Source organism: Mytilus californianus, unplaced genomic scaffold (genome assembly GCF_021869535.1).
Source record: "Mytilus californianus isolate M0D057914Y unplaced genomic scaffold, xbMytCali1.0.p SCAF_3, whole genome shotgun sequence".
Taxonomy (NCBI): domain Eukaryota; kingdom Metazoa; phylum Mollusca; class Bivalvia; order Mytilida; family Mytilidae; genus Mytilus; species Mytilus californianus.
Window position 1 is genome coordinate 53806848 of NW_026262679.1, and position 26526 is coordinate 53833373.

Genomic DNA, 26526 nt, shown 5'->3' on the forward strand with positions numbered 1-26526 from the left:
TCCTATGCATTACAACATTTAACGAGTAGTGTGATTTTAATTGCTAAACCATGCAGAAATCCTACTCCCACTGGTTTCCGTCCATTAATCAGTTTTTTTGGCACCGATTTTAGTAACTAGTGATCTTCAAAATTGCAAGTTGTTTATCTGATTGTTGGGAGCTTTAACGTGCAAATAAATCTTCATTAGAGCACCCCTTGCAATTTATATCAGTTTTATTGTCGTTTGAGGTCTGTATGGATCAATCAATGTAATGTTTAAATCCATTTTATAACACAACGAAAAATGCTTTACATTCCAAATATCCGATTTGATTTCTTACATAGAAATGAGGGAGTTCCTATACGAAAATTACATTTCAAATTTCATTTTATTTAAATTGGATTATACGTCATCAGTCAAATGATGAGTGGTTGATTTTGGAAGGCTAAGCAAATCGTATTTACCCGCTTTTAAAATTGCCAAGCACCTTATTTCTTTTCCAGAATTTTCCGCAAAAATGCATTGAAAAACTAACAAAAACTTGCTTATAGCACGAGGAAAATAATCGAATAAACAGTTTGTCATCAATGGTTGTGGTAATTGTGTAGCATAAATGCATAATTTTTGTGTAGGAATTAAAAAAAAAAAAAAAAAAAAACGTGCATCAATCGGCATAAGGTTGATTTCTGTCGGGCCTGCAACATTTATGTCTAGGAAGCGAGACATTGCGATCCTACATTCCGTCGGTGTCGGTGGCGTCAACATTTAGGTAAAGTTTGTGGTTAAAGTTTTTTGTATGAAATTTTGACAGAAGCTTCTATAACATAAACGGTACCAGTTTGATTGTACTAGATGCGCAATTCGACAATAAATGTCTCTATTTGACCAAAAGACAGTATCCAGAGCAAAATTTTGAAAATATATTTTTGACTAATTTTTCCGTGTTTTACTGATAAATGGACCTTTTTATACAGTGAACATTGAGATACAGTTAAATGTTAACTGATGACAGAACTTAGTTTTGTGTTTATGCCGGCAGTAAACATGTAGATGTAGCATGTAGTCTGGTGTTAAAGGTTGTTGAAATAGAACACAATCAGTAAAATTACGGCTAAGACTATTCTGGTATCTAAAGATCAAAGACTGCGAAAACAGGACGATAGTGAGTTAAAGCACAGACATATCGTATCGATCAACCAATTCGCGATGGTGACCGTAAAACTTATGAAGTGTCGATTTCAGTTGTTCTTCCTCGTGACTCTGTTGGAGCCATTTTTTACTTTGTACAATGGCATAGTTTTAACATATCTTGCTCCTGCATGTTCACCTTTTAAAAACTTCATTTACAGGGTGGGTTGCTGACATAACCATTGTTAATTTTGGTAGTGCTTCAATATTGCAATCACTGGAATAAAAAATGTTAAAACAAAATTCCTTATTCAGTGTATTTCAAATGAAGTCGTCTATAGCATATAACTGTTGCTTTGCTGATAGCGAATTTGATTGTTATTTAATTTTTCATGACGGAATTGTTGATCAATGGATGTTATGTAATGTTGCAATTCATTAAGTGTTGTTATGTATAAATATATTTTGATTAAATGTTCCTTCTTGGTTTTTGTTTATAGTAATCTAATCTTGATCAAAGTCGTTGCTCTCTTCCTGACCAAATTCCAGAATTCCTTAAAGAATGTATATTTAGCTTTTGATTCGACCTTACCTGAACTATTGTGTCTTTGATGGAACGACAAAAATATTGCACTGCATCAGTATCATAGTGTGGTACATTATACAGCTCTTTGATTGAGTTTTGATTACAGATTCTTTCATGGTTTTCATTTAAATTAATTTAATCTTGGAGTAAGTTCTTATTTTGCAATCGTTTATTTACCTATTGAAATGTCAGCGTTTAATTTTATACTTTGCATGGTTAACTTGGTTTTAATTTTCCGGATTATATGAACTTAAATTATTTTCTCTAGCCTAAACTCAATGGTGATTACGTAAGTGGCATTTTATTATATTTTCCGGCAATTCCTCAAATTGAAGTAATATCATAAAGGTCTCTTTTTTCAATGTAATGTCATTTGTCAGTCAGAATGAACAATTTTTGATAAATTTGTGCTACATCTCAAGAAATTGTATTCTCTTATTTTTCTTTAGTTTTCAATTAAGGTTTAGTAGTATTGATATGTATATTCAGAATATTGTAAAACAATTGGTATTATTCATATTTTAGAGATAAAATCCTAGTTAAAACAGCGAATCTTCCAATTTAAAAATAAAAAAAATATGATTAAATTTCCACAGATGATTAACAATACCAGACAGTTACTAGTAATCACTTTATTTATTTTTGATTATTATCATTTAAATTACTTTATAATCTAAGAAATCGTTGTGCATTGTTGGATAACGTAGTGTTTAATTGACATATTTTCAAAAGGATTATGATTTATTTCTTTGTTTTTATTGTTCTTTGATATTTTAAAGATTATTTTTGTCGGATATAAAACGTTCGCATTGTGCAGCCGATTTTATGAATATGTAACAGGAATATTAATTACCCTCAACATTATCTGTTCATCAACAAGACGCCTGAAAAGAATTTCGGAAGAGGAAATGGTTTCGATTATTTCTTGAATCATAATTTACCACGTGACGTTTTAAAATACCAGGTTACAAAATTGTCAACACGAATTCGGTTATCTTCGTAATTTTGTATGCAAAATTTAGAATCAAGGTATCTTTAAGTGCGATATACACTTCAAGATATCGTAGTCTCAGTATGAACATTGTTACAAGTATCAGGAACTGCAAATTTACAGACAAAATGTACACGTATCAATTAAATCATGACAATACCAAATCCTGGCTACTTGACGGACCGTAAACTGGTTGCATTGATATTCCACCTTCAGCTGTATCCGCCCATATAGAAGTGAAAAACCAACAACAACCACTGCATTACAAAGTCCAAAACCTTATGCAAACGTTGAAGACCAAATAAAACACAAAAGTACCAAAAGTAAAGATAAACCCGGACAAGGACTTAGAGCTATGAATCGGGACAGAGATGCATTCCTTATTTCAAAAAAAAAATCTTCGAAAGCGTCAAATATCTTGATCGTTTCATATTGTTTGACCTTAACGAATTTACATGCTTTGCAAAATGACATAAGAATAATGATTAGTTATTATTATCTTAAGACAATTGTCCTACTTCAAATGTCCTACTTAGGAAGCAACTTGACACTTTCAGAAACAAATGGATTGATGATTTACCGTGGAATTATTTCTCAAGTTTAATGTGATGAGACATGCGAAATAATGGCATGTGTCAGTTTGTATCTGGTAAAATGTCAGACGAGAAAGACCACAGAAAATAAGGCAAAATCATAGCCTTATTAAATGAAGATTGTGTTTCATTGCTAAAGAGATTTTCAAGTAATTATAGTTGTGAAAGGCTGACATTGCAAGATATCGGTTTTCATTGCATTCGTCAATTTTTTTCTTTAAGTGTCCAATGTTGGCGCCCTTTGTGAATAGTTTTTAGGGATTTTGCTCTTCTCTATTTTTATATTTGTTTGGTCCATTATCAGCAAACTTTATTTAAAGTAAATTCTATGTCTTTTCAATTCTAACACTTTTGAATAAATTATCTTATATGTCTAGAAAATAAGCGTTCGAAAAATTAAACAGAGAGCAACAAAACTGGTTACAAACATTTACCAAAAAACTAATGAAAATACAGCGTCCACAATCACACATGCTGGATGACATAGAGAAATTATTTTTATTAAAATATGAAACAAAAAATATGAGACTTATTATTCAACCAAGGATTTTTATAATAATATTTTAATGTTTGTTTCAAACGATTAGTACTAATAAGTCTTTAGCAGCAAACATTATTACATTATCACTGCCACTAACACTTTTGAATAAATTATCTGTGTAATCATTGTGATGTTAGTTGCCCTGATGTCATATGGCATATTTGGACTTGCTGGGTTCATGCAAAAGCTACCAGAGCAATCTCTGACTTTGTGACGGGTGTTTGTATCCACTGCAATGACAAGAAGGTAAAGTGGAGTAAATAAGTCAATAATCATAACTATCATCGAGTTTTTGTGTCGAACTGCGCGTATGTTTTCCTTGCGTGTGTACATTATATATACAATAATTAATAATTCACACACCTTGTTAAATGGGCATTTAAAAAGTCGGAATGCGAATACATATGTTCAAACTCTTTTAGGTCATTTTTTAGTAGCAACAAACAAAAGAACTATGTCAATTGGACATGCTTTGATACTATATCTGCCCTTGAATTTTTACTCCATAACATTTTTGTTCGCTTTTGAGATTCCGTATATCGTCAGGTTATCGGAATTCCAATGGGGACTAACTGTGCACCACTTATTGCGGACCTATTTCTGTATTGTTATGAGTTACAATTTATGACTAAAATCAGCAAAGACCCATCAAACAACATCTTATATAAAAAATTAACAATACTTCTAGATATTTGGATGATATATTGGCTCTCAATAATGACGACTTCAGTATGTATACTAAAGAAATTTATCCTGTTGAACTTGCTTTAAATAAATCTAATACAGACAATGACCACTGTTCTTTCCTCGATCTTGATATCTATATCATTAACGGGAAGCTAAATACAAAAATTTATGATAAAAGAGATGATTTTTTATTACCTATCGTTAATTATCCATTTTTAGATGGTGACGTTCCCTTGTCACCATCTTATGGTGTTTATATATCTCAACTTGTACGATTCGCTCGTGTATGTAACAACGTATTAGATTTTAGCGAGAGAAATTTATGTATTACTGAAAAATTATTACACCAGGGTTTTCGATATCATAAACTAGTCAAAACGTTTACTAAATTTTCTCATCGGTATAAGGACATCATTCGTAAATATAACTCAACATGCAGACATCTTATACGTTCGGGTATTTCACATCCAATCTTTTATGGTAATATTCTTTACAAAGCACAAAAATGTCAGTTTTCACCTCAAAAGCTAACAAAACCTTTAAACAGATTTATTAAGAAGGCATATAGTTACGTTACTGTTGTCAGGTCATTAAAGATTGCATATTTTGGCATTAATATTGATTCACTTATAGGGTCTTTGCATCGGAATTAACACATTTATTCTAAAACCAGTTGTTGGCATGACACGGGTTATGTTCTTCTCATATATTTTATGACGGTATAATACTAAACCCCTAACAGGAGGGATTGTGCCTGATATTCATATGATGAAGACATAATCTTTCAAGCAGTTTAATTAAGGTCTGGAGCTGGCTTGTCAGTAACTGCTAGTAGTCTGTTGTTATTTATGTATTATTGTCATTTTGTTTATTTTCTTTTGTTTCCTATTCTGACATCAGACTCGGACTTCTTTTATACTGAGTTTTACTGTGCGTACTGTTGTGCGTTTGTTTTTTCTACATTGGCTAGAGGTATAGGGGGAGGGTTGAGATCTCAAAAAACATGTTTAACTCCGCCGCATTTTTGCGCCTGTCCCAAGTCAGGAGCCTCTGGTCTTTGTTAGTCTTGTATCATTTTTTATTTTAGTTTCCTGTGTATAATTTGGAGTTTAGTATGACGTCCATTATCACTGAACTAGTATACCTATTTGTTTAGGGGCCAGCTGAAGGACGCCTCCGGGTGCGGGAGTTTCTCGCTGCATTGAAGACCCATTGGTGGCCTTCAGCTGTTGTCTGCTCTATGGTCGGGTTCTTGTCTCTTTGACACATTCCCCATTTCCATTCTCAATTTTAATATTGATAGCATCAAATAGTGAAATGGTTTTATTTATGGATATGATATATCTATTGAAAACGTGTTTACGCAGTTTCTATTAGTCCGCACAAAAAATCCTGCTCATCACAAGGTCAAGGCCATGAACTATTATTTATAAAATCCACAGAAAAGATATCAAAACGTGTACGGAAATATTCCGTTCCATAGCACCTTCCGTTTTAATCCCATAACGCTCAAGTCGGAGGTGCTCCTCGACCGTCATTCTTTCCTGTAAGTTTTGCGTACTTTTTTAATCTATCCATCATATATTTGGTTTCAAGCCAAATAAGAAGTTACAGATCAAGTTAGAGTTGCTTTCCTGACTTTGTGTATTTAGAACATGGAAAATTGTTTGAAAATATCATTTTCTTATATTTGTTTCTGTAATGCCTTATTAAATTGATTAGATATTTGGCTTGTAGTCCTATCTCAAGAAATTTTAAAAAGTTATATTTTTGTCCTTGTGGAGACTTTTTTCGGAAGTTGTGACCTTTTGACAGAAAATAGATTTTTTCAGTGATGCCTGCAGTTTTTGAAAGAGACGCGAAAGATACCAAAGGGACATTCAAACTCAAAAGTCGAAAATAAACTGACAACGCCATGGCTAAAAAAAGAAAAAAAAAGACCAACAGACAAACAATAGTACACAAAACACAACATAAAAAACTAAAGACTGAGCAACACGAACCCCAACCAAAATCTAGTACTTTGGTTTTCAGTCGTATCTTAAGACGTTACTGATAAAGGTTGAGTTTCGCTCCAGTTGGGTTGGTTTTTGCAAGAGGTTTGGTCCTCGGATATGGAAAATGGCTTGCAAATATCTTTTTGTCTGTTACAGATGGAAAATGGCTTGCAAATATCTTTTTGTCCGTTACAGATCGAAAATTTGTTGAGATAAAAACTTTTAGCGAAATAAAAAAAACCTTGATGCTTCAAGGGTTGAATTTAGTTCTGCAGTTGTTGACCATATCTGCATCTTTAAATTAGTATTCTGACACAACTAATGATAAGATGGAAAAAGGTCGGATTACTTACTTTAAAATCATTTGAACTATGCTATTACATTATTACTATTATTTGGTGTTGTGTTTGACGTTGCCATAAAAGCGGGAGGTTTGGCATGCCACAAAACCAGGTTCAACCCACCATTTGTTTTCTAAAAATGTCCTGTACCAAGTCAGGAAAATGGCTATTGTTATATTATAGTTCGTTTCTGTGTGTGTTACATTTTAATGTTGTGTTTTTGTTGTGTCGTTGATCTCCTCTTATATTTGATGCGTTTCCCTCAGTTTTAGTTTGTAACCCGGATTTGTTTTTATCTCTATCGATTTATGAGTTTTCGAACAGCGGTATACTACTGTTGCCTTTATCTATTAGTGTATTTTGATTTGTTGACACAATTCTTGCACTTGTCCATGCATTTTTGTCCATATTCATGTATAGATGCTTCACAAATTTTTTGTGTGTGAATAGTCCAGTTTGAATTTCGACTTTTTGTCGAGCCTTCGACTTTTGTCGAAATAGCGAGACATAGCGATCCTACATTCCGTCGGCGTCGTCGTCGTCGTCGTCGTCGTCGGCGGCGTCCACAAATATTCACTCTGTGGTTAAAGTTTTTGAAATTTTAATAACTTTCTTAAACCATCCTGGATTTGTACTAAACTTGGACAGAAGCTTGTTTATGATCATAAGATAGTATCCAGAAGTAAATTTTGTAAAAATAAAATTCCATTTTTTCCGTATTTTACTTATAAATGGACTTAGTTTTTCTGCCAGGAAACATGACATTCACTCTGTGGTTAAAGTTTTTGAAATTTTAATAACTTTCTTAAACTATCCTGGATTTCTACCAAACTTGGAAAGAAGCTTGTTTATGATCATAAGATAGTATCCAGAAGTAAATTTTGTAAAAAACAAATTCCATTTTTTCCGTATTTTACTTATAAATGGACTTAGTTTTTCTGCCAGGAAACATTACATTCACTCTGTGGTTGAAGTTTTTGAAAATTTAATAACTTTCTTAAACTATCCTGGATTTCTACCAAACTTGGACAGAAGCTTGTTTATGATCATAAGATAGTATCCAGAAGTAAATATTGTAAAAAAAAAATTCCATTTTTTCCGTATTTTTCTTATAAATGGACTTAGTTTTTCTGCCAGTTAACATTACATTCACTCTGTGGTTAAAGTTTTTGAAATTTTAACAACTTTCTTAAACTATCCTGGATTTGTACCAAACTTGGACAGAAGCTTGTTTATGATTAAAGCTAGTATCTTGAAGGAAATTTTGTTAAAATTTTATTCCATTTTTTCTGTATTTTACTTATAAATGGACTTAGTTTTTCTTCCAGTTAACATTACATACTGTCTGCAGTTTAAGTTTTTAAAACATTTATTAGATTCATAAACTATCCTGGATTTTAAACAAACTTGGACAGAAGCTACTTACAATCAAAAGATAGAATAGAGAGGAATATTTTTATTAAATGTTTTTCCTCTTTTGTTGAGCCTGCGATTAACAGCAAAAGTAGGCGAGACACTGGGTTCCGCGGAACCCTTACGAATTTTTTTATTATAAAAGTTATATTTTCTTGTTTTCGTGCATGTCTGAAGATGTCACGATCTTTTAATTGTTTTGCGAAATTGTTTTAGTTGCAATTGGTTCAAAGGAAAAGATGAAATTTTGTAATTTCAAAAGTTCATATATATGTTACTTTTTGTGATTGTATAAAAAACATATCAATTTCTTTGTTTATATTGTAGTTCGCATTGTATAGGCTGTAATTGTTTTGTCACGAAACTAGCAAGAGTTAGTTACCTCGGGGTATCATTAAATGGAACAAAAACATGCCGTGATATAAAATAAACCTCAGTTTTTAGAATTTTTCTTTGTCATATGTGTTTTCTTTGGAGTAACGAAATTCGAATAGTTATCATGAAATAAAACACAGATTAAGTAAAGCCAAACAAATTCAAATTCATATGAAGAATATTTAAATAAATTTTAAATTTTAAGAAACATATCAATATCTTTGTTTATTTTATTAGTTTGCATTGTATAGGCTGTAATTGTTTTGTCACGAAACGAGCAAGAGTTTGTTACCTCGGGGTATCATTAAATGGAACCAAAACGTCCTGTGTAATGAACTAAACCGCAGTTTTAAGAAGATTAACTTATCTTTTGAAAATGTGTCAGAAAAGTTTCTTGGTCATATGTGTTTTCTTTTGAGAAACGGACGAATAAAGTTAAAATAGTTATAATTGAATAAAAATATGATAAAGTTATAAAGCAAAACTAAATCAAATTCATTTGTATGGTATTAGAATTGAATATGAGAATCCTTGTACCGGAGAGAAGTCATGATGAAAAATATCCTTCCCACGCACCATTTATACATCATAAAAATACTGAATGTTATGAGAAATATCAGGATGATATCATGTAAAAATGTCACATTCATGTGAAATTTTGTGGCTTTTATAACAGGGGTTTTCGAAAACATTTATGAAAAGTTGTGCAAATGTTACATATGATATTACAGAACGTATTAAGACAGTATAAACATATCTATTTAACCCCTTAGCTAGAGATGAATTACGCATGAACTAGGCGTATTCAGCTATTAAAAGGAAAAGATCAATACCTCATCTCCTTATTTTTATATGGTTTCTGAAGCGGATGTTTTATTATAAAAATACCCATTTAAATTATACTTTGACATTTTCTCAGTTGAACAGTTAAGGTACATGAAACTTGTGTTTGATTAGGTTAATTTATATTTGGGTTTTTATGGACGAGAATATTTTGCTTTTTTTGATAAAACAATGCTTGAAATAAAAAGTAGTGTAGGAAAGTTGCAGTAAGGAGATTACTATATGTTGCGATGAACGTCTTGAAATTTTGTTTAAATATAATTGTCAATTATATTTGAAAACCATTATCTTCTGGTGTTTATTAACCATTACATTTCAATGTTCCCGCTGAATATCTTCAGCTGTGCTTTTATGACACTTTTTTCGAAACATTAATACATTTTGTAAAATGGTAAATTAAAAAATTTTGATAACATTTTGATATAATATTTCAAACACAGTTGTGTGAATTGTATTGTGAATATATTGAAAATGTATCTTCAAAAATGTTTTCTAATGTTAACACGAAATTATAAAGATGTTTTCTGATATTATTATGAACAGTAGAACAATGGTCATTGTTAATATTTGTATGTTCTTTTTAAAGGGACATAAGCTACGAGATATAAAAATATTAAAATATGATTTTTTTTTGTTCAATCATTAATGAAAGTGAAATAGTGAAATAATAATTCGCTTTTAGCAGCAAGTTTGGTTCAATTTTGTCAAAATGAGCCAAGAAACAATGCTGATGAATTTTTCACCTGCAAGTGAATAATTCGACCTCATTGAAACCGTATTCATGTGACCTTCTTTTTAACCCCTTAGCTAGAGATGGGTTACGCATGAACTAGGCGTGTTCAGCTATTTAAAGGAAAAGAACGTCAACATTGAAAGTAAAACAAGGGTAAACCATTTGGTTAACTGATTCGATTCACAAAAACTCATTCTTATACAGGTAAAAACGATGATTAACATATTTGTTTAACCTATAATAATGTTCAAATGGTGTCCGCCAAGGGGATAATTTATCGCCTACTTTATTTGCTTTATTTGTCAACGATTTAGTTATTTAAATTAAAGATCTAGAGACTGGAATACCTTGTGATAATTTGAAAATCAGTCTTCTTTTATATGCAGACGAAAATGATATGCAACGTTGCTTATATGTTTTGTACAGTTGGTGCCAACGCTGGAGACTTAGTGTTAATTGTTCAAAATCAAATGTCATGCATTTTAGAAAACAGCGTGTCCCACAAAGCAACTTTACAAGATTGGACCAAATAGTTTACAATATGTTATTCAATACAAATATCTGGGCGTTATTTTCCATGATAAAATGGATTTTAGTGTTGCCACCGAAACATTAGGTAAAGCTGAAGGCCGGGCACTAGGAGGGATGATATCAAAAATTCACAATATAAGGATGTTAGATTTTAAACATTCTTTAACCCTTTTCGAGTCATGTGTCTTACCAGTCATTAAGTATTGTGCAGGTGTTTGGGGATATAAAACATACCACTCCATTGAAGCAGTACAAAACCGTGTTGTTAGATACTTTTTAGGATTACACAGATTTGTACCAGTTGTTTCTCTGAACAGTGAACTAGGATGGTTACAGCCCACTTTAAGACGGTGGATTTGTTTGGTAAGAAGATGGAATCGTCTTGTAAAAATGGACAATGATAGACTTACGAAAAAGGTATTTCTTTGGAACTATAACAAATCAGGCCAGTGGAACACTCAGATGAAGAACATTTTTCACAAAGTGGACATGGACAGTTGCTATGAAAATGTAAATGTATGCAACATTGAACTATTTAAAACGAAAATTATGGAAATACTGTGAAAACGATTGGACTTGTAAAATCACTACTCTCCCAAAATTAAGGTCTTACATTACGATTAAACATCAGTACGAGACTGAACTTTAAGTCAAAATGAACATCAAGAAACAAGAACGATCAGTTATCGAACAATTTCGCTGTGGTATACTACCTTTGCGCATTGAAACTGGGCTCCTGGTGAACGTTTCTGCACCTTATGCGACGACGAATCTGTCGAAGATGAAAAACATTTCTTATTGTACTGTAAAGCTTACAATAATTTAAAACACTTGTTATTTGATTCAGTGAACATTGATCAGTAATTTTATAGATAATAGAACATTTGCTAATTTGATGACACATCACCAAAGACAAACCGCCAAATATTTAAAATTTATTTTTCTGTAAAAGGAAGGAACTTTTTTAGTAATAATCTCACATTGCTTATTGAAAATATTGACATTAAGTTTAAAGTGACTTATAGGTCCAACGTGCTGGGTGTAATTTAAAATAACTATTGTATTATTAATACTTAATATTATTTATGCTACACATGTCACTATGATAAATGATCTACTTGCTTTCTTACTGAAATCAAACAGACCTAGACAAATTCAATTGCACGTGTTCGCTATCTATTTATATTTATATTTATAATAAAATTGAGAATGGAAATGGGGAATGTGTCAAAGAGACAACAACCCGACCAAAGAGCAGGAAGCAGCCCAAGGCCACCAATGGGTCTTCAACACAGCGAGAAAATCCCACACCTGGAATGTGTACCAGTTCAGTGAAAATGGGCGTCACACTAAACTCCGAAACATATAAATGAACTTAAATTAAAAAAACATACAAGACTTACAAAAGTCCGAGGCTCCTAACTTGGGACAGGCGCAAAAATGCGGCGGGGTTCAACATGTTTTGTGAGATCTCAACTCTCCCACTATACCTCTGGCCAATGTAGAATAAACAAACGCACAGTAAAACTCAGTTTAAAGAAGTCCGATTCCGATGTCAGAATAGGTAACAGAAGAAACTAAGCAAAATGACAATGAAACATAAATTAAAAAAGGACTACTAGCAGTTACTGACATGCCAGCTCCAGACCTCAATTAAACTGACTGAAAGGTTATGTCTTCATCATATGAAAATCAAGCACAATCCCTCCCGTTAGGGATTTAGTATCATACCATCATAAAATATAGGAGAAGAACATAACTCGTATCTTGCCAACAACTGGTTTTAGAATAATGTGTTTTTTTCCGATACAAAGACCCTATTAATGAATCAATATTAATGCCAAAATATGCCACCTTTAATGACCTGACAACAGTATCGTAACTATATCCCTTCTGAATAAGTCTGTTTAAAGGTTTGGTGAATGACGACATTTTTGTGCTTTGTATAGAATATTACCATAAAAGATTGGATGTAAAATACCTGAACGTATAAGATGTCTGCATGTTGATTTATATTTACGAATGATGTCCTTGTACCAATGATAAAATTTAGTAAATGTTTAAAATTTGACTAGTTTGTGATATCGAAAAGCTGGTGTAATATTTTTTCAATAATACAGAAATTTCTTTCGTTAAAATCAAACACGTTGTTACATACACGAGCGAATCGAACAAGTTGATATATATAAACACCATAAGATGGTGACAAGGGACCGTCACCATCTAAAAATGGATAATTAACAATAGGAAATGAAAAATCATCTCTTTTATCGTACATTTTGGTATTGAGCTTCCCGTTATATGTTATATGACCGTCGGATGTCTTTAGAGGTCACCTCGATGGTTAATTAGATGGCGTCTAGGCTAAAATACACAAGAAAAATGCGGACACAAATTATCGAGTGCATGCATTGTTAAATGTTCATTTTAGAGTGTTTTCAAGTTTGATATACGTTTATGAAGGGTTATAAATCAAATATAAGAATTTGAGTCGAATCGGTGAACATGAATTTGACAGCTAATGACCCTTTAAACATATTTTATACTGATACCGTTTCGACAAAATTTATCTTTTAACTTAATAACGATGTTTAAATGATTTTGAATTGCTTTAATCAAAGTATTTATATGACAATTCATAAATGTTCTAAATATGATTTGTGCTAGCTTGGTTTTACTGAAATACTAGCAACTGCTAAGAAAACCAATTGCAAATGAAAATAGGCAAAACGAGCTCTTTTATAAAAACAGAGCAGATGTTCCAGTCAAATCGTCTTCAAACAAAGTTCCATGCATGAATGTCCTAGTTACATATACATTGGTGATTTTCCTGAATAAAATAATAAGTTGTTATTCCTCTTTCATTAATGGTTCTAGTTGCTCTGTTTTGTTTTTGGTTTTCTATGTTGTGTTTTGTATACTGTTGTTTGCCTTATGCTCTTTTTTAGTTTTTTGCCTTGGCACTGTCAGTTTGTGTGTTCGACTTATGAGTTTGAATGTCCGTTTGGTGTCCTTCGCCTCTCTTTTATACTGCATGACCTGATTTCAATCAGATGGATGTTTAAAAGAGACGAGAACAAGATATCATCGATGTTTCATTTCAGACAGTTCGAAATGCTCAACATAATATTTAGATTAATTTATTGATTACTTCCTTGATTTTGGCATTGTTCAGCTGATTTTGATTAAATGTAGAAAGCATTTGAATTTGTATTTGCTCTGCATTTACATTTGTCTCGCCTCGACGAAGTCGCGGAGGCAACGCTTAGGCCTGCTGTTTCTGGCGTCGGCGTTGGCTTTGTTGCGTTAAGTCAGTTCAATTGGAACTACCAATGTTATGTCAGTGATGTTTGGTATGCAGTTGTATCAGCCTAAGCACACTCATATTCGTGGGGAATGTTTGCCTCAGTCATTGTCTATTGCCTGAAACCTTTGCTTAGTTTAACGTAATGAATTGTGACTAGGCCAGTCTAAGGGCAACCACTTATACTTATTCTATGATATTTTCTATGCAGTTGTATCTGCGTTAGCACATTTGATATGCATGGAGATTATTTGACCCCGTGCACCTCGTCATGCTCTATTGACTTCTAAACTTTTACATTCTAAAGTTTGTTATTGGGTCAGTTTAAGATGAACCACCTCTAATAAGTAAATGGTATTTGGTATGTTGTTGTATTAGTACATCTAATTTCCATCAAGATTATATGACCCCATGGCCTAATTTATGGAAAATTTGCATAGTAAATTACATGTTAAAGTTTGTAAGTATGCCAGTTTAGAGGAATAACTCATGATAGCTCAATGATATTTGGTAGGCTTTGGTATTAACATTTGTATATCTTATTTCCATGGCGTCTTTTTTGCCCTTTATCTTCAGTCATGGTTCGTTTAATTCAAAATTTTTCCATAGTTTGCACGTTAAAGTTTTTCAATTTAATATCGACATTTGCATTTTACTATCAAAATTATATACAGATGAAACATATCTCTATGTCAACAGTTCATTTATAGTAGTTAACTCGCAGTTACATTTATTTTAAGCTCTGCTTGGTCTTACTATGCACAAGTACGTTGCAAAAAAATATGATATTTGTTATCAGGCTATCTATCTTGACAAATTTTTCATATGCATTTCATGAATGTATGGAAAATATCGAGACTTCGCACTTTTGACTTCTGTAAAAACATAAAATTTTAACATACTTTATTTCTTTGCTAATTACAAAATTTGTCAATCTGACAATTCGGGATTTGTTACTATAACACTATATTCTTGCTTTTTGTGACATATTTTTCAAAGGAAAGATTCTAGTCTCTTAAAGGAGGAAAGATAAAATAGATTCCTCATTGTCAATGTCTTTTCTTTAACTTGTGGCTACATATCCTTTGAAATAAGATAATCATAGTTTCTTGATTTAATTGTTTTGTTCTTCACGACCCACACTTTCTACACCTGGGAAATCATCTTAGAAGCTATCCGTGAAGGCGTCATCTCTTTTGAATGGTCAGTTATAATCTTGTTGAACAAAAATCTTTTTAAAATTTTTGCACTATATATATATATATATATATACAACTCGTCAAAACATCAGCCCAACAATGTTAGATCTGTAAATTTGCTTTCGCAAATTTTTAGTTCTTCCCTCGCCGGGATTCGAACTCATGCTACTGAGATATCGTGACACCAATTCGCCTGCACTGTAACCGACGCGCTAGACCACCCGACCACCTAGGCTTCACAATAATAAAGCTTTCGGTGACCGGGTGTTACCTTTCCTCGTCAGTTTTAATCTAGCGTTGTAATACAGTACATGATACATAAGGCATGAAGATGGAATAGTTACAGATCAGCTGAAATATCTATTGTAAAGGATCCTACAAATTAATGCAAGATACAGTCACAGAAATAATTATATTTATAAGTACGTCTGAACCAGTGACAACTCTACAACAGATTTATCCATCGGATCAACATCACTGCTGGTGATCCGATGAATAAATCTGTTGTAGAGTTGTCACTGGTTCAGAAGTACTTATATATATCTATTTATATACAAGAATTACTTGCATAAAAAAGTAATTAAAATGTAATGCCTTTATCAGTGACTTTTAAATGGGTTCATACAAAGCATACAAAGGAGCAGTCCTTCAAGGACAACATGTTTTTCGTACGTTCATGACGAACTTCCAGATCCTAAATCAAATATGTCTTTGTATTGTCATTCGTCTTTTCATTAAAATAAAACGATGAACAGTGGGAGTCACGTAATCTATGGATATGATATATAACTATCCCCAGCCTAATGTTGTACATGCACATGGCTTTATAGCATACTTTTTACTTATATTTTGATTACACATACTTTCTTCGTTATTCGTTTACAGTTATTTAGTCTTGAACAATGTCGACGCCGTTGCTTTCTGCATCACCAAATTACAGATTTTTGAAAAAAAAAATGTCTGTCTACGTTTTGATTTGACCAATCCTAAAAAAAAATTGCCTTCGATGGAACAATAATGAAATTGCATTACATCAGTATGAAATTTTACTGCAAACATAATTATCTGCAGTGGAGTTTTTGATTAAAGATTCGTTCATGGTTTTCTTTCAAATTAATTTTGTGTAGGACAAAATTCTTATTTTGTGATCACTCATTTACAAATTGCAATGGTAGTGTCTAATTTTGGACTTTGCTTGACCTACTTTTTTCTTTTAAGACTTATAAAAACTTCTCATTTTAACTATAGCCGCAATTAGATTGTGATTACGTAACTGACATGTTTAACTTTTGTCTGACAGTTCTTACAATTTTAAGAAAAATCTTAATATTAATGTCATTAGTTAGTCAGAATGAACTATGTTTTTACAAATCACATGTCTGCTATATCATAAAGGTATTCTTTATATGTTTTCAGATTTTCAAATTCTGTTTTGAAATTATGATATACATTGTATATCCAGATTATTGAAAATAATCGGTATGGTTCGTTTTAAAGGTGATCCCTTGTCCGGATTGGGCTAAACTTTAAGATCTTTTTGGTTTGATCAGCTCTTCAACGTTTGTATAAGTTTTGGATTATCAAATATTTCGGTCTCGAGCATCACTGAAGGGACATAAATTGTCGAAATGCGCATCTGTTGCAGTAAAATGATACCGTTAATGTTTTTACAAATAAATGTTACCTTTTGTCGGATTTTCATCAAACTTTTACAGATACCGGTAATAAGCAATTCGAGGTATTCTGTCTTAATACCATAATTTTCAATATGTTAAGACACTTCATTTGCATTTTTTTATGCACTTATCATGGTCGCAGAATGCGAGACATAGGGGTTGAAGGTAGGAGACCTAGATGCTTCATACCTTTTATTCAGATACTTTTAGCTTATGTTACAAAGTTTCAGTCTGTCATATGTCCATTGTCTTTGACCTCTTTTCTTGCTTCAGCGACTGCTTGAAAAATGTATAGTGCGAGACATAGGGATTACTATCTCTTTGTAAACTCTGTATAAAGCTATTTTAGAAGGTATAAAACCTGGATGTTTCATACCTTGTTTGCAGAAGCCTTCTCTAACGAAGTTTCCGTCTGCCATTTGTCCATTGTCCTTACTCTCATTTTTGTCGAGCCTTCGACTTTTGTCGAAAAAGCGAGACATAGCGATCCTACATTCCGTCGTCGTCGGCGGCGTCCACAAATATTCACTCTGTGGTTAAAGTTCTTGAAATTTTAATAACTTTCTTAAACTATCCTGGATTTCTACTAAACTTGGACAGAAGCTTGTTTATGGTCACAAGATGATATTCAAAAGTAAATTTTGTAAAAAAAAAAATTCCATTTTTTCCGTATTTTACTTATAAATGGACTTTTTCTGCCAGAAAACATTACATTCACTCTGTGGTTATAGTTTTTGAAATTTGAATAACTTTCTTAAACTATCCTGGATTTGTACCAAACTTGGACAGAAGCTTGTTTATGATTAAAAGCTAGTATCTAGAAGGAAATTTTGTTCCATTTTTCCCGATTTTACTTATAATTGGACTTAGTTTTTCTTCCAGTTAACATTACATACAGTCTGCAGTTTAAGTTTTTAAAACATTTATTAGATTCATAAACTATCCTGGATTTTTACCAAACTTGGACTAATGCTACTTACAATCAAAAGATTGTATAGAGAGGAATAGTTTTATTAACTTTTATCCTCATTTTTGTTGAGCCTGCGATTAACAGCAAAAGTAGGCGAGACACTGGGTTCCGCGGAACCCTTACGAATTTTCAATGTTCAGCGAATGCTTGAAAAAAAATTTTTTTTTTTGTCGTGTGAAATTTACTAATTATGAGTAACAGGAAAACTTTATTTAGTATATAGGATCCTTTTAAGGTCTACATATCCATCATACAGGGTTCACCTGACCTCGACCTTATTTCGTGTATGAAAGTCATTGGTCTCTGGTGAACAGTTGTCTCATTTGAAATCACACCAAATTTTCCATTTCTATATTCTAATATGTAGGTAGAGATGAACTATCGTTCATTGCAAAAGTACATATTTTGTTTACAAAACAAACTATGCAATGCATAAAAACAGATCAATATCTTTGTTTTATTAATAGTTTGATTCTTATTGTCACGAAATTAGCTCAGAGTTGTTAATATAAACTCGTGTCGTCATTAGATGAAAGATCAAAAGCTGTGAAATAAACAAAACCATCTTCTGTTACAGACAAAAAGTATGAATTTTGTCAGTCATGTTTGTATTCTATCCAAAATTGAACAAAACAAATTAAAATAGTAATAATAAAATTAAAAAAAACCATAAAGTTTAAGCAAAACAAAAAAAAGTAACTTCTAACTTATTTGTAGGATATAAAAAATACAGTGAACAAATATGTAGACTAAGATGTCATGATTAAAAATATCATTCCCATGAAAAAATTTATACATCATAAAAATACAATATAATATGGGAAATATCGAGGTGTTATATGCAAATGTTAAAAGCATGCTACAGTTTGTGAATCTTACAACAATGTTATTCACAAATCTGTTTCTTCAAAATATTGTGCAAATGTTACAGGTTATTGCAAAGAATGTATTAAAACGGTATGAACATATCTTTTTTTCGAAACCGTTCTCATAACACGACAAAACTATACATTTGAATGATGTTTTGATGTTTTGTTTTCCTAACAAATTTAGAAACATTTAAAAATAGCTTAGTATGATAGAGAACTGCTGCTTACAGGGAAGATTATGAATCAGGGGTTCCTATTGGTAAAATTGAAGTCATCATTTTATCATAAAACAAGAACAAATGTTCCAAGAAAATCGTTTCAAGTAATACACCATTATTGTATTTCCATGTTAAACAAATCTGTTTTATGAATAAAAGTTAAAGCTTTTGGAAAATGTAAAACATATGCTTAATTTTCTTCTTTTTAAATGAAAGACCTGATATTAATGAGATAGACTACGTGATTATAGGAGACGTGAGAAATATCTCGACCAGTCAAAGTTTCATGTCACAGAGTTGGTATTGCTTAATTTTGTTTTTTTGTTTTTTTGTTGATTATTAAATAAAGAAACCCTTTCAAATTGCGTTTGATTTTACACGAAAGAAATGTTTTATTCATAATGATTTTTTTGTAGTATAAATCCTATTTTTGTAACCCGCGAATACATTTATCATAAAAGTCTACTTGTGTTTGACTGTGCATCGGTTAGTCTGACAATGAATATTTTTCAGTCCATCAATCTTGACACATTTGGTTTTTGTTTACCTTAGAATATACTGGTACGTGAAGACTTGATGTTATTTTTCTGCCAAAGGATCTACCTTTACAAAAAGAACACTCGTAATCTCTTTAAAGGAAAAAAAGATATAATGTCTATATCATGGGCTAAACTATTGACTCCATATTCCTTCTTGAAGTGAAAGAATCCTTGTGTATTGCCTTTATTGTCCAGTCATAATCACTAACTTTTCCTACCCATGGGAAATTATGTTTGACGCTAACCTTGAAAGCACCTTCCGTTTTTGAATGGTCAGTCGTAATTCAAGATAGTTTAGGAAAATCTTTTACTGTTGTTTACTATCACCACTTGTTTTTAATATTCGCATGTTAGCAGGAGTATATACATACTAAAGACCTCGTTTTATGTAAGCTTGCTTAAACCATAGGTACAAATTTCTCAGAAAAAGTTGACTATGGACGAGATTGTCTATTTGATTAAGGACCTTTTGGTTTTTATTCTCATACGTTTTATATTTTATAGTTGTCTCAAACTTTTGGTCACAAGCAAACCTGATAAAGGTTTTTCTAGAAACAGGTGCTGTGAACACGGAAATCGTGTTATTTGTTTTCATGAGATATAATTTTGCTATTTTACTAAACCACATGGGTATTTTGACAATCAATGTCTCTTCGGTGATGCCTGAGGCCAAAATATTTGAAAATCCAAATTAAGTGAAGCCAAACACGGACAACTAGCAAAGTGAACACTTTGTTAGTTCTTTTCACAAACAGCTTATTTTTATGTTTTATAATTATAAAAAAAATGCTTAAAAAAACAGCTATATTTAACATTTAGCTATAATATTAACCTCCTGAATTTTGCTACACTGTCCCTCAGGAAAAATTATAAAAAATTCTAGAGATTATTTTATGATGTGTTTCCCTCAGTTTTGGTTTGTGACCCGGATTTGTTTCAGTTAAATCGATTTATGACTAATGAACAGCGGTATACTACTATTGCCTTTATTTATATTATTTGATTTTTTCAACTATCTAGACTCTATACTCTCACCTTAATTAGTTTTAAATAATGATTTAAATTTTTTAAACGTCATTGAATTTTTTAAAATTTTACAGATAATTGTAAATCTTCATAAAAAATATATATACAAATGTTTATACCAAATAATTTATTTTTTTTTGTCTCGCCTGAGACGAAAGTCGCAGTATGCGAGACATAGGTTTTACTATCCGGCGGCGTAAACTATTTGTATAAAGCTTAATATTTCATAAGGTAGAAGACCTGGATGCTTCATACCTTGTATGCAGATACCTTATGTTACGAAGTCTACGTCTGTCCAATGCCTATTGTCCTTGACCTCTTTTTCATGGTTTTTTTGTCATGTGAATTTCTCACTTATTATGAGTAATAGGATAACTATATTTGGTATATGGGTTCCTTGCAACGTCTACATGTCCGTCAGACAGGGTTAACCTGACCTCGACCTCAATTCATGGATCAGTTATCAAGGTTAAAGTTACGTGATTATGTCGGTTTCTCAGATACTACAAGCAGCAGGTCAGCTATTTGTGGTGTATGGAGTGATTGTAAGTGGTACATGTCAGACTGACAGATTTCACCTGACCTTGATCTCATTTTCATGGTTCATTAGTCAATGTTAAGTTTTTGTGTTTTATTCTGTTTTTTCAGATATTAATAGCAATAGGTCAACTATAATTGGTGTATGGAATGATTGTAAGGTGTACATGTCTGTCTAGCCAGTATCATCTGACCTTGACCTCATTTCCATGGTGCATTGGATAACATTAAGTTTTCTGTATTTTGGTCTGTTTTTCAATTACCATAAGCAATGGGTCAACTATATTTGGTTTATGGAATGATTGTAAGGTGTACATGTCTGTGTGACAGTTTTTTTTATCTGACCTTGACCTCATTGTCATTGTAGTAAAACCTTTATCTTTAATACTTTCAACAGAAAATCAATGGTCGGTAAAACGGGCGAGACATTTCAACTGTGCACTCTTGTTTTCAAGAGCAGCGCTGATATTAGAGAATACAATGGTTGTTTTATAATGGACCAACTCGGTTTTGTCATTTGTTAATTTTTTTTTGTCAGTGGAGTAGGTTCAATAAGACCACTATTTCTATCTTAAATTCCATGTAAGGATATAATGGCAATTGCTACAATAAATAATAGGTAAAACAACTGTTAAAAGGAAAAACATGTATTTTTGAAAATGGCAACTACAATTAGTATAAGTTTTAATTTCCACCAAATTGAAACAAATCAATCCAGCCAGTTTTCATTGGTCTTTACAACCAGATACATAAAGTGCATGTGCGGACAAAACAGATCTTATGACATTATGTTTGTTATGACAAATATCATATCTTAACTTGAATATTGAGTTTGTAGAACCCTGTGCACTATGTCTTCTAGGCATATATTCAATGAAATCCAGACGTTTGCTTCACATTTCAACAAAATCAATATTTGTAGCCTATTTGAGGTGTAATTGTCAACGTTACATTTGACAATTTTAACCGGCTTTGGCTATACTTTTTTGTCCTTTTTGGTTTATAGCTCTTATCTTTTTAATAAGCTTTGGATTTTCAATTATTTTGTCCTCGAGCATCACTGAAGAGACATTAATTGTCGAAATGCGCATCTGGTGCAAAAAAATTGGGACCGTTAATGTTATTATCCATATACTTGAAACACGTTTCATCTCATGTCAAGAGACTTAATATTACGGCCAAAATGAGGCCCTTACCACACCTCCTTTGCAAAGTCCACGCTCTTGGTTAGCTTTCTATGTGTAAACGTTATTTTCATTAATTGTTAGAAACCAATATGTTGTAGGAGAAAAATTCTATTTTCCGCCTTTTTCCCATCCGTCCACCTATCTGCTATGCGATATTCTAAAATAAAGACTTCTCCAACACCTATGCTAATTCAAGGAGCATCCACAGATAATGATAATAAATAAACTCATCATAGATACCAGGATTGAAGTTTTGTATTTGCGCCAGACGCGCGTTTCGTCTACAAAAGACTCATCAGTGACGCTCGAATCAAAAACAGTTAAAAAGGCCAAATAAAGTACGAAGTTGAAGAGCATTTAGGAACAAACATTCATAAAAGTTTTGTCAAATACAGCTAAGGTAATCTATTCCTGAGGTAGAAAAGCCTTAGTATTCCAAAACTACAAAGTTTTGTAAACAGTTAATTTATAATTATGACCATATCAATGATAATTCATGTCAACACAGAAGTGCTGACTACTGGGTTGGTGATACCCTCGGGGAATAAAAACTCAACCAGCAGTTGTATCGGCCCAGTGGTTGTAAATAAACTCATCATAGATACCAGGATTGAAATTTTGTTTTTGCGCAAGACGCGCGTTTCGTCTACAAAAGACTGTAGCCTGTTGCAAAAAATAAATTTGCATGCATTTAAAAAAAAAAGTTAAAGATTAATCAAAATCTTAATTACGGTTTGAACAGGAACAGTAAATTTTGGAAACATTTTGTCTTTCAGATTGCCACCACATCCTTTCATAACAGTTTTGAACAACAGACCAGAGTCATGGCCACAAATTCTTCAGGAATTTTCACATTTGTGTCATAGTGAGAATATAAGGTATGTCAATTAAGTTTAGCGTCAGACCAGAGACATATTCTACAATATAGTAAAATTTAGTTGTCTACTAATTAACGGCATACTTCTTTCCGATTTTTTCTACTTGAATTTAATGGAAACTCATCAAAGATATCAGGCTTATAATTTAATCGACAAACGCGTGTATCTTCTACATAAGCCTCATCAGTGACGCTCGAATAATAACAGTTGAAATGCTACAGTCAATTACGATGAAAAAGAACATAAAAAAAAACTTCAAAATTCTAAATTGTTGTGCCAAACCTGGTTATGCCTGGGGTAAAAAAAACCTTCTTGTAAATAATTGTATTATTTTATTAGCATTAAATTAACAGAAAATGACCGTAAAAAGGATCTTTCATGTCAACACAGAAACCCAGACTACTGAGCTTGTGATACCCCGAGGAAAGAAACGATCACCAGAATTAAACTCTCATCACAGTTACTAGGCTTTTAATTTACAACTAATACGCAAGACACCCTTTTTGTTTATGATAAATGAGAAATTGCTCTCGTGTTCGTAAACAATATTGAAAATCTGTAACGAAATTCATAACTTTTGCATTTTTTGGTATTTTGAACAATCTAGAACAATATATCAGATGGAAGACACATTCGTAAATCAAATAAGAAAACATCCATCTCTTTCTTGGTTGAAAATTTGTACTTAATGTCTAAAACTCTAAGAAGAATCTTACTTTTGTGAAACTTACTTGTTGGTAAAATGTGATGAAATTTGTGTAAGGCAAAGGGTGTGTGACTCTTTTGGTAAGGGAATTCAAGTTTCTGTAATCTATACACTTTTGTATATTTACCTTTGTACATTGTACGTTCCTGAAATATTGGTTATATATCTGACAAAATAAGCAAACAATATATCTATTATTCCAGTTCTTTTGTCTGTTAAATTCAAAAACAGAAGTTCATCTGCAATTGTTAATTTTCAAATATTTGTGCTATATTACAAGTAGAAATATTTAAAAAGTCTGGTCTGATAACTGACAAGGATAATTAAGCTGAAGAAAGGATTTAAAGCAAACTATGTAATCAATAACAATATCAAAAAAAGATTTGTATTTCTACTCATAATATGGAAATATAATAAAAAATCATGGAGTAAATGGTGAACTACTGTCCAAATCGTTTTTGAAATTACTGAATAGAAAAAAATTGAGAACGGAAATGGGGAATGCGTCAAAGTGACAACAATCCGACCAAAGAGCAAAAACACAGCCCAAGCCTACCAATGGGTCTTCAACACAGCGAGAAAATCTCGCACGCGGAGGCGGGATTCAGCTGGTCCCTAAACAATAATGTATACTAGTTCCGCAATAATGGACGTCACTCTAAAGTTAAACTCTGAAACATATAAATGAACCAAAATTTAAAAAAACACAAGACTTACAAAGACCAGAGGTTTCTAACTTGAGACAGTCGTAAAATTGAGGCGGGGTTAAACATGTTTTGTGAGATCTCAACCCTCCCCCTATACCTCTAGTCAATGTGGAAAAAACAAACACACAGTAATACGCACAGTAAAATTAAGTTTAAAAAAAGTCTGAGTCTGATGTTAGAATAGGTAACAAAGTACTACAACTTAATAGACACAATAATAGTCAGTTAATTGATATTATGAATACTGTAAATTAAGAAATTAATGTGTGCATTTATAAATGTGAATCCTTGACCACTGGCAAAAATGCGAAATCTATTTAATGCGATTGCAAAAATTGTATGAAGGAAAATCATCGCTGAAATTATGAATGCTAGTTTTTATTGTAGCGAACCTGATACTGTCATATTTTTCACATTCATAAAAACATCGCAATAATTTCTGAACTTACAGTATTTGTTTGCCATATTATGATTAGAAATGAAGATGTTTATAAACTAATTGATGACATGTTTGGTTTTAAATCCTTTCTACAGCCTAAAATTCCATGCCAGTTATCAAATAAGACTTTTTAATTAATGATTTTTAAATGATTTTAAGCTTTAACAAAGTAGAAAAATCCTTTGCACTATAATTGAATCTCTGAAAACTGGGTCAAAACTTGAAATATTGTGAAATATAGACTTAGAAAAGGATGCTATCATGTTCCATTAATCAGACACTGTAATTAAGATTACCACCAATAGCATGGGCATGTACTAGCTGGCATCAGGAACCACAGACAAAACATAACACAGATTTTACATGAAAAAGTGCAGTTAACTTCTAGTTGCTATGATTTGATTGATGGAAGTCATGAAATAAATACTTGGAAAAATAAAGAAGAAAATTGTGTCAGATTGATACAAAAATCAAATACAGCATCTATTATATTTTGTTGCAAGCTCTATATTATAAAGTAATATAAAAATGACTTTATTATTATTTTTTATTCTATTTTGTATGCAAAACAAATGTAGAACGTGATTATAGAACATTGATCATCTGAGAAAATATTGTAAATTGATGCATTGTAAATAGTAATAAAAAACCAATAAGGGGTTATTAGTTCATTTTGTTTTTCCAGGTTTGTCTCCCATTTGATACATGTAACTATTCCTTAATGATCATGGATAAAACCAATTTTGACACATTTGTTTCTTGTCCTAAAAATTTAGTGTTTGTTAACAAAACTAAAACATTTCCCATTGAGCCTATACTGAAAATACCTATTCTCAGCAAAAAACAATCAATTACATTTATCAATAATACAAAACTTGTAAAACCTTGCATAAGTGTAAAATTTTGATGAAAATAAAAACTGATAATATTCGTTTTTGTATGAACAAGGTTATACATATTAAGGTATCCTTTGTAAATGGAGTAGAGGTAAGTACTTTTAAGATAAATTGCAAATTTAACATTTGAAATACAAAAAATTGATTGAAGCTTTGTTCAATTTTTCATGTCAAAAGGTTCCAATGTTACTGCAGACCCTCCTGAAGTGTGTTTGTTTCAACAAAAGTAACTTTTTAAAGCCTTCTGCAGAAATCTAAATTAAATCGAACAATTGCAACAAAATAAGTTAATATATGAAAACTAGTCTGTAAAAATAATGATATTAAAATATTGATATTATAATGACTAGAAAACCTTCAATTTCAGAGTATCAAATTTACTAACATGAGAAAAACAATGAGTGCAACATGTGGTGCAGGATCTGCTTACCCTTCCAGATCATCTGAGATCACCGCAATATGTGTTGGGGTTCCTGTTGCTCAGTCTTTAGTATATGTTGTGTTTTGTATATATTGTTTGTCTTTTGGTTGTTTTTCGTTTTTTGCCAATGCATTATTAGTTCATTTTTGACTTTAAATTTAATCACAACCTTCAAAGACCTTTATCAATTTAGAGCTTCCAATGTGATATTAG

General features: G+C 31.9%; 1 protein-coding gene across 1 annotated transcript in view; it reads left to right on the forward strand.

Annotated features, from left to right (window-relative positions):
* Positions 1-26526, forward strand: part of LOC127734858 (focadhesin-like) — a 319452-nt gene that overhangs the window by 161747 nt on the left and 131179 nt on the right. Inside the window, exon 6 of the mRNA XM_052244903.1 lies at positions 23043-23144. Coding sequence (XP_052100863.1) covers positions 23043-23144 — 102 coding nt within the window. The remainder of the gene's footprint in view (positions 1-23042; positions 23145-26526) is intronic.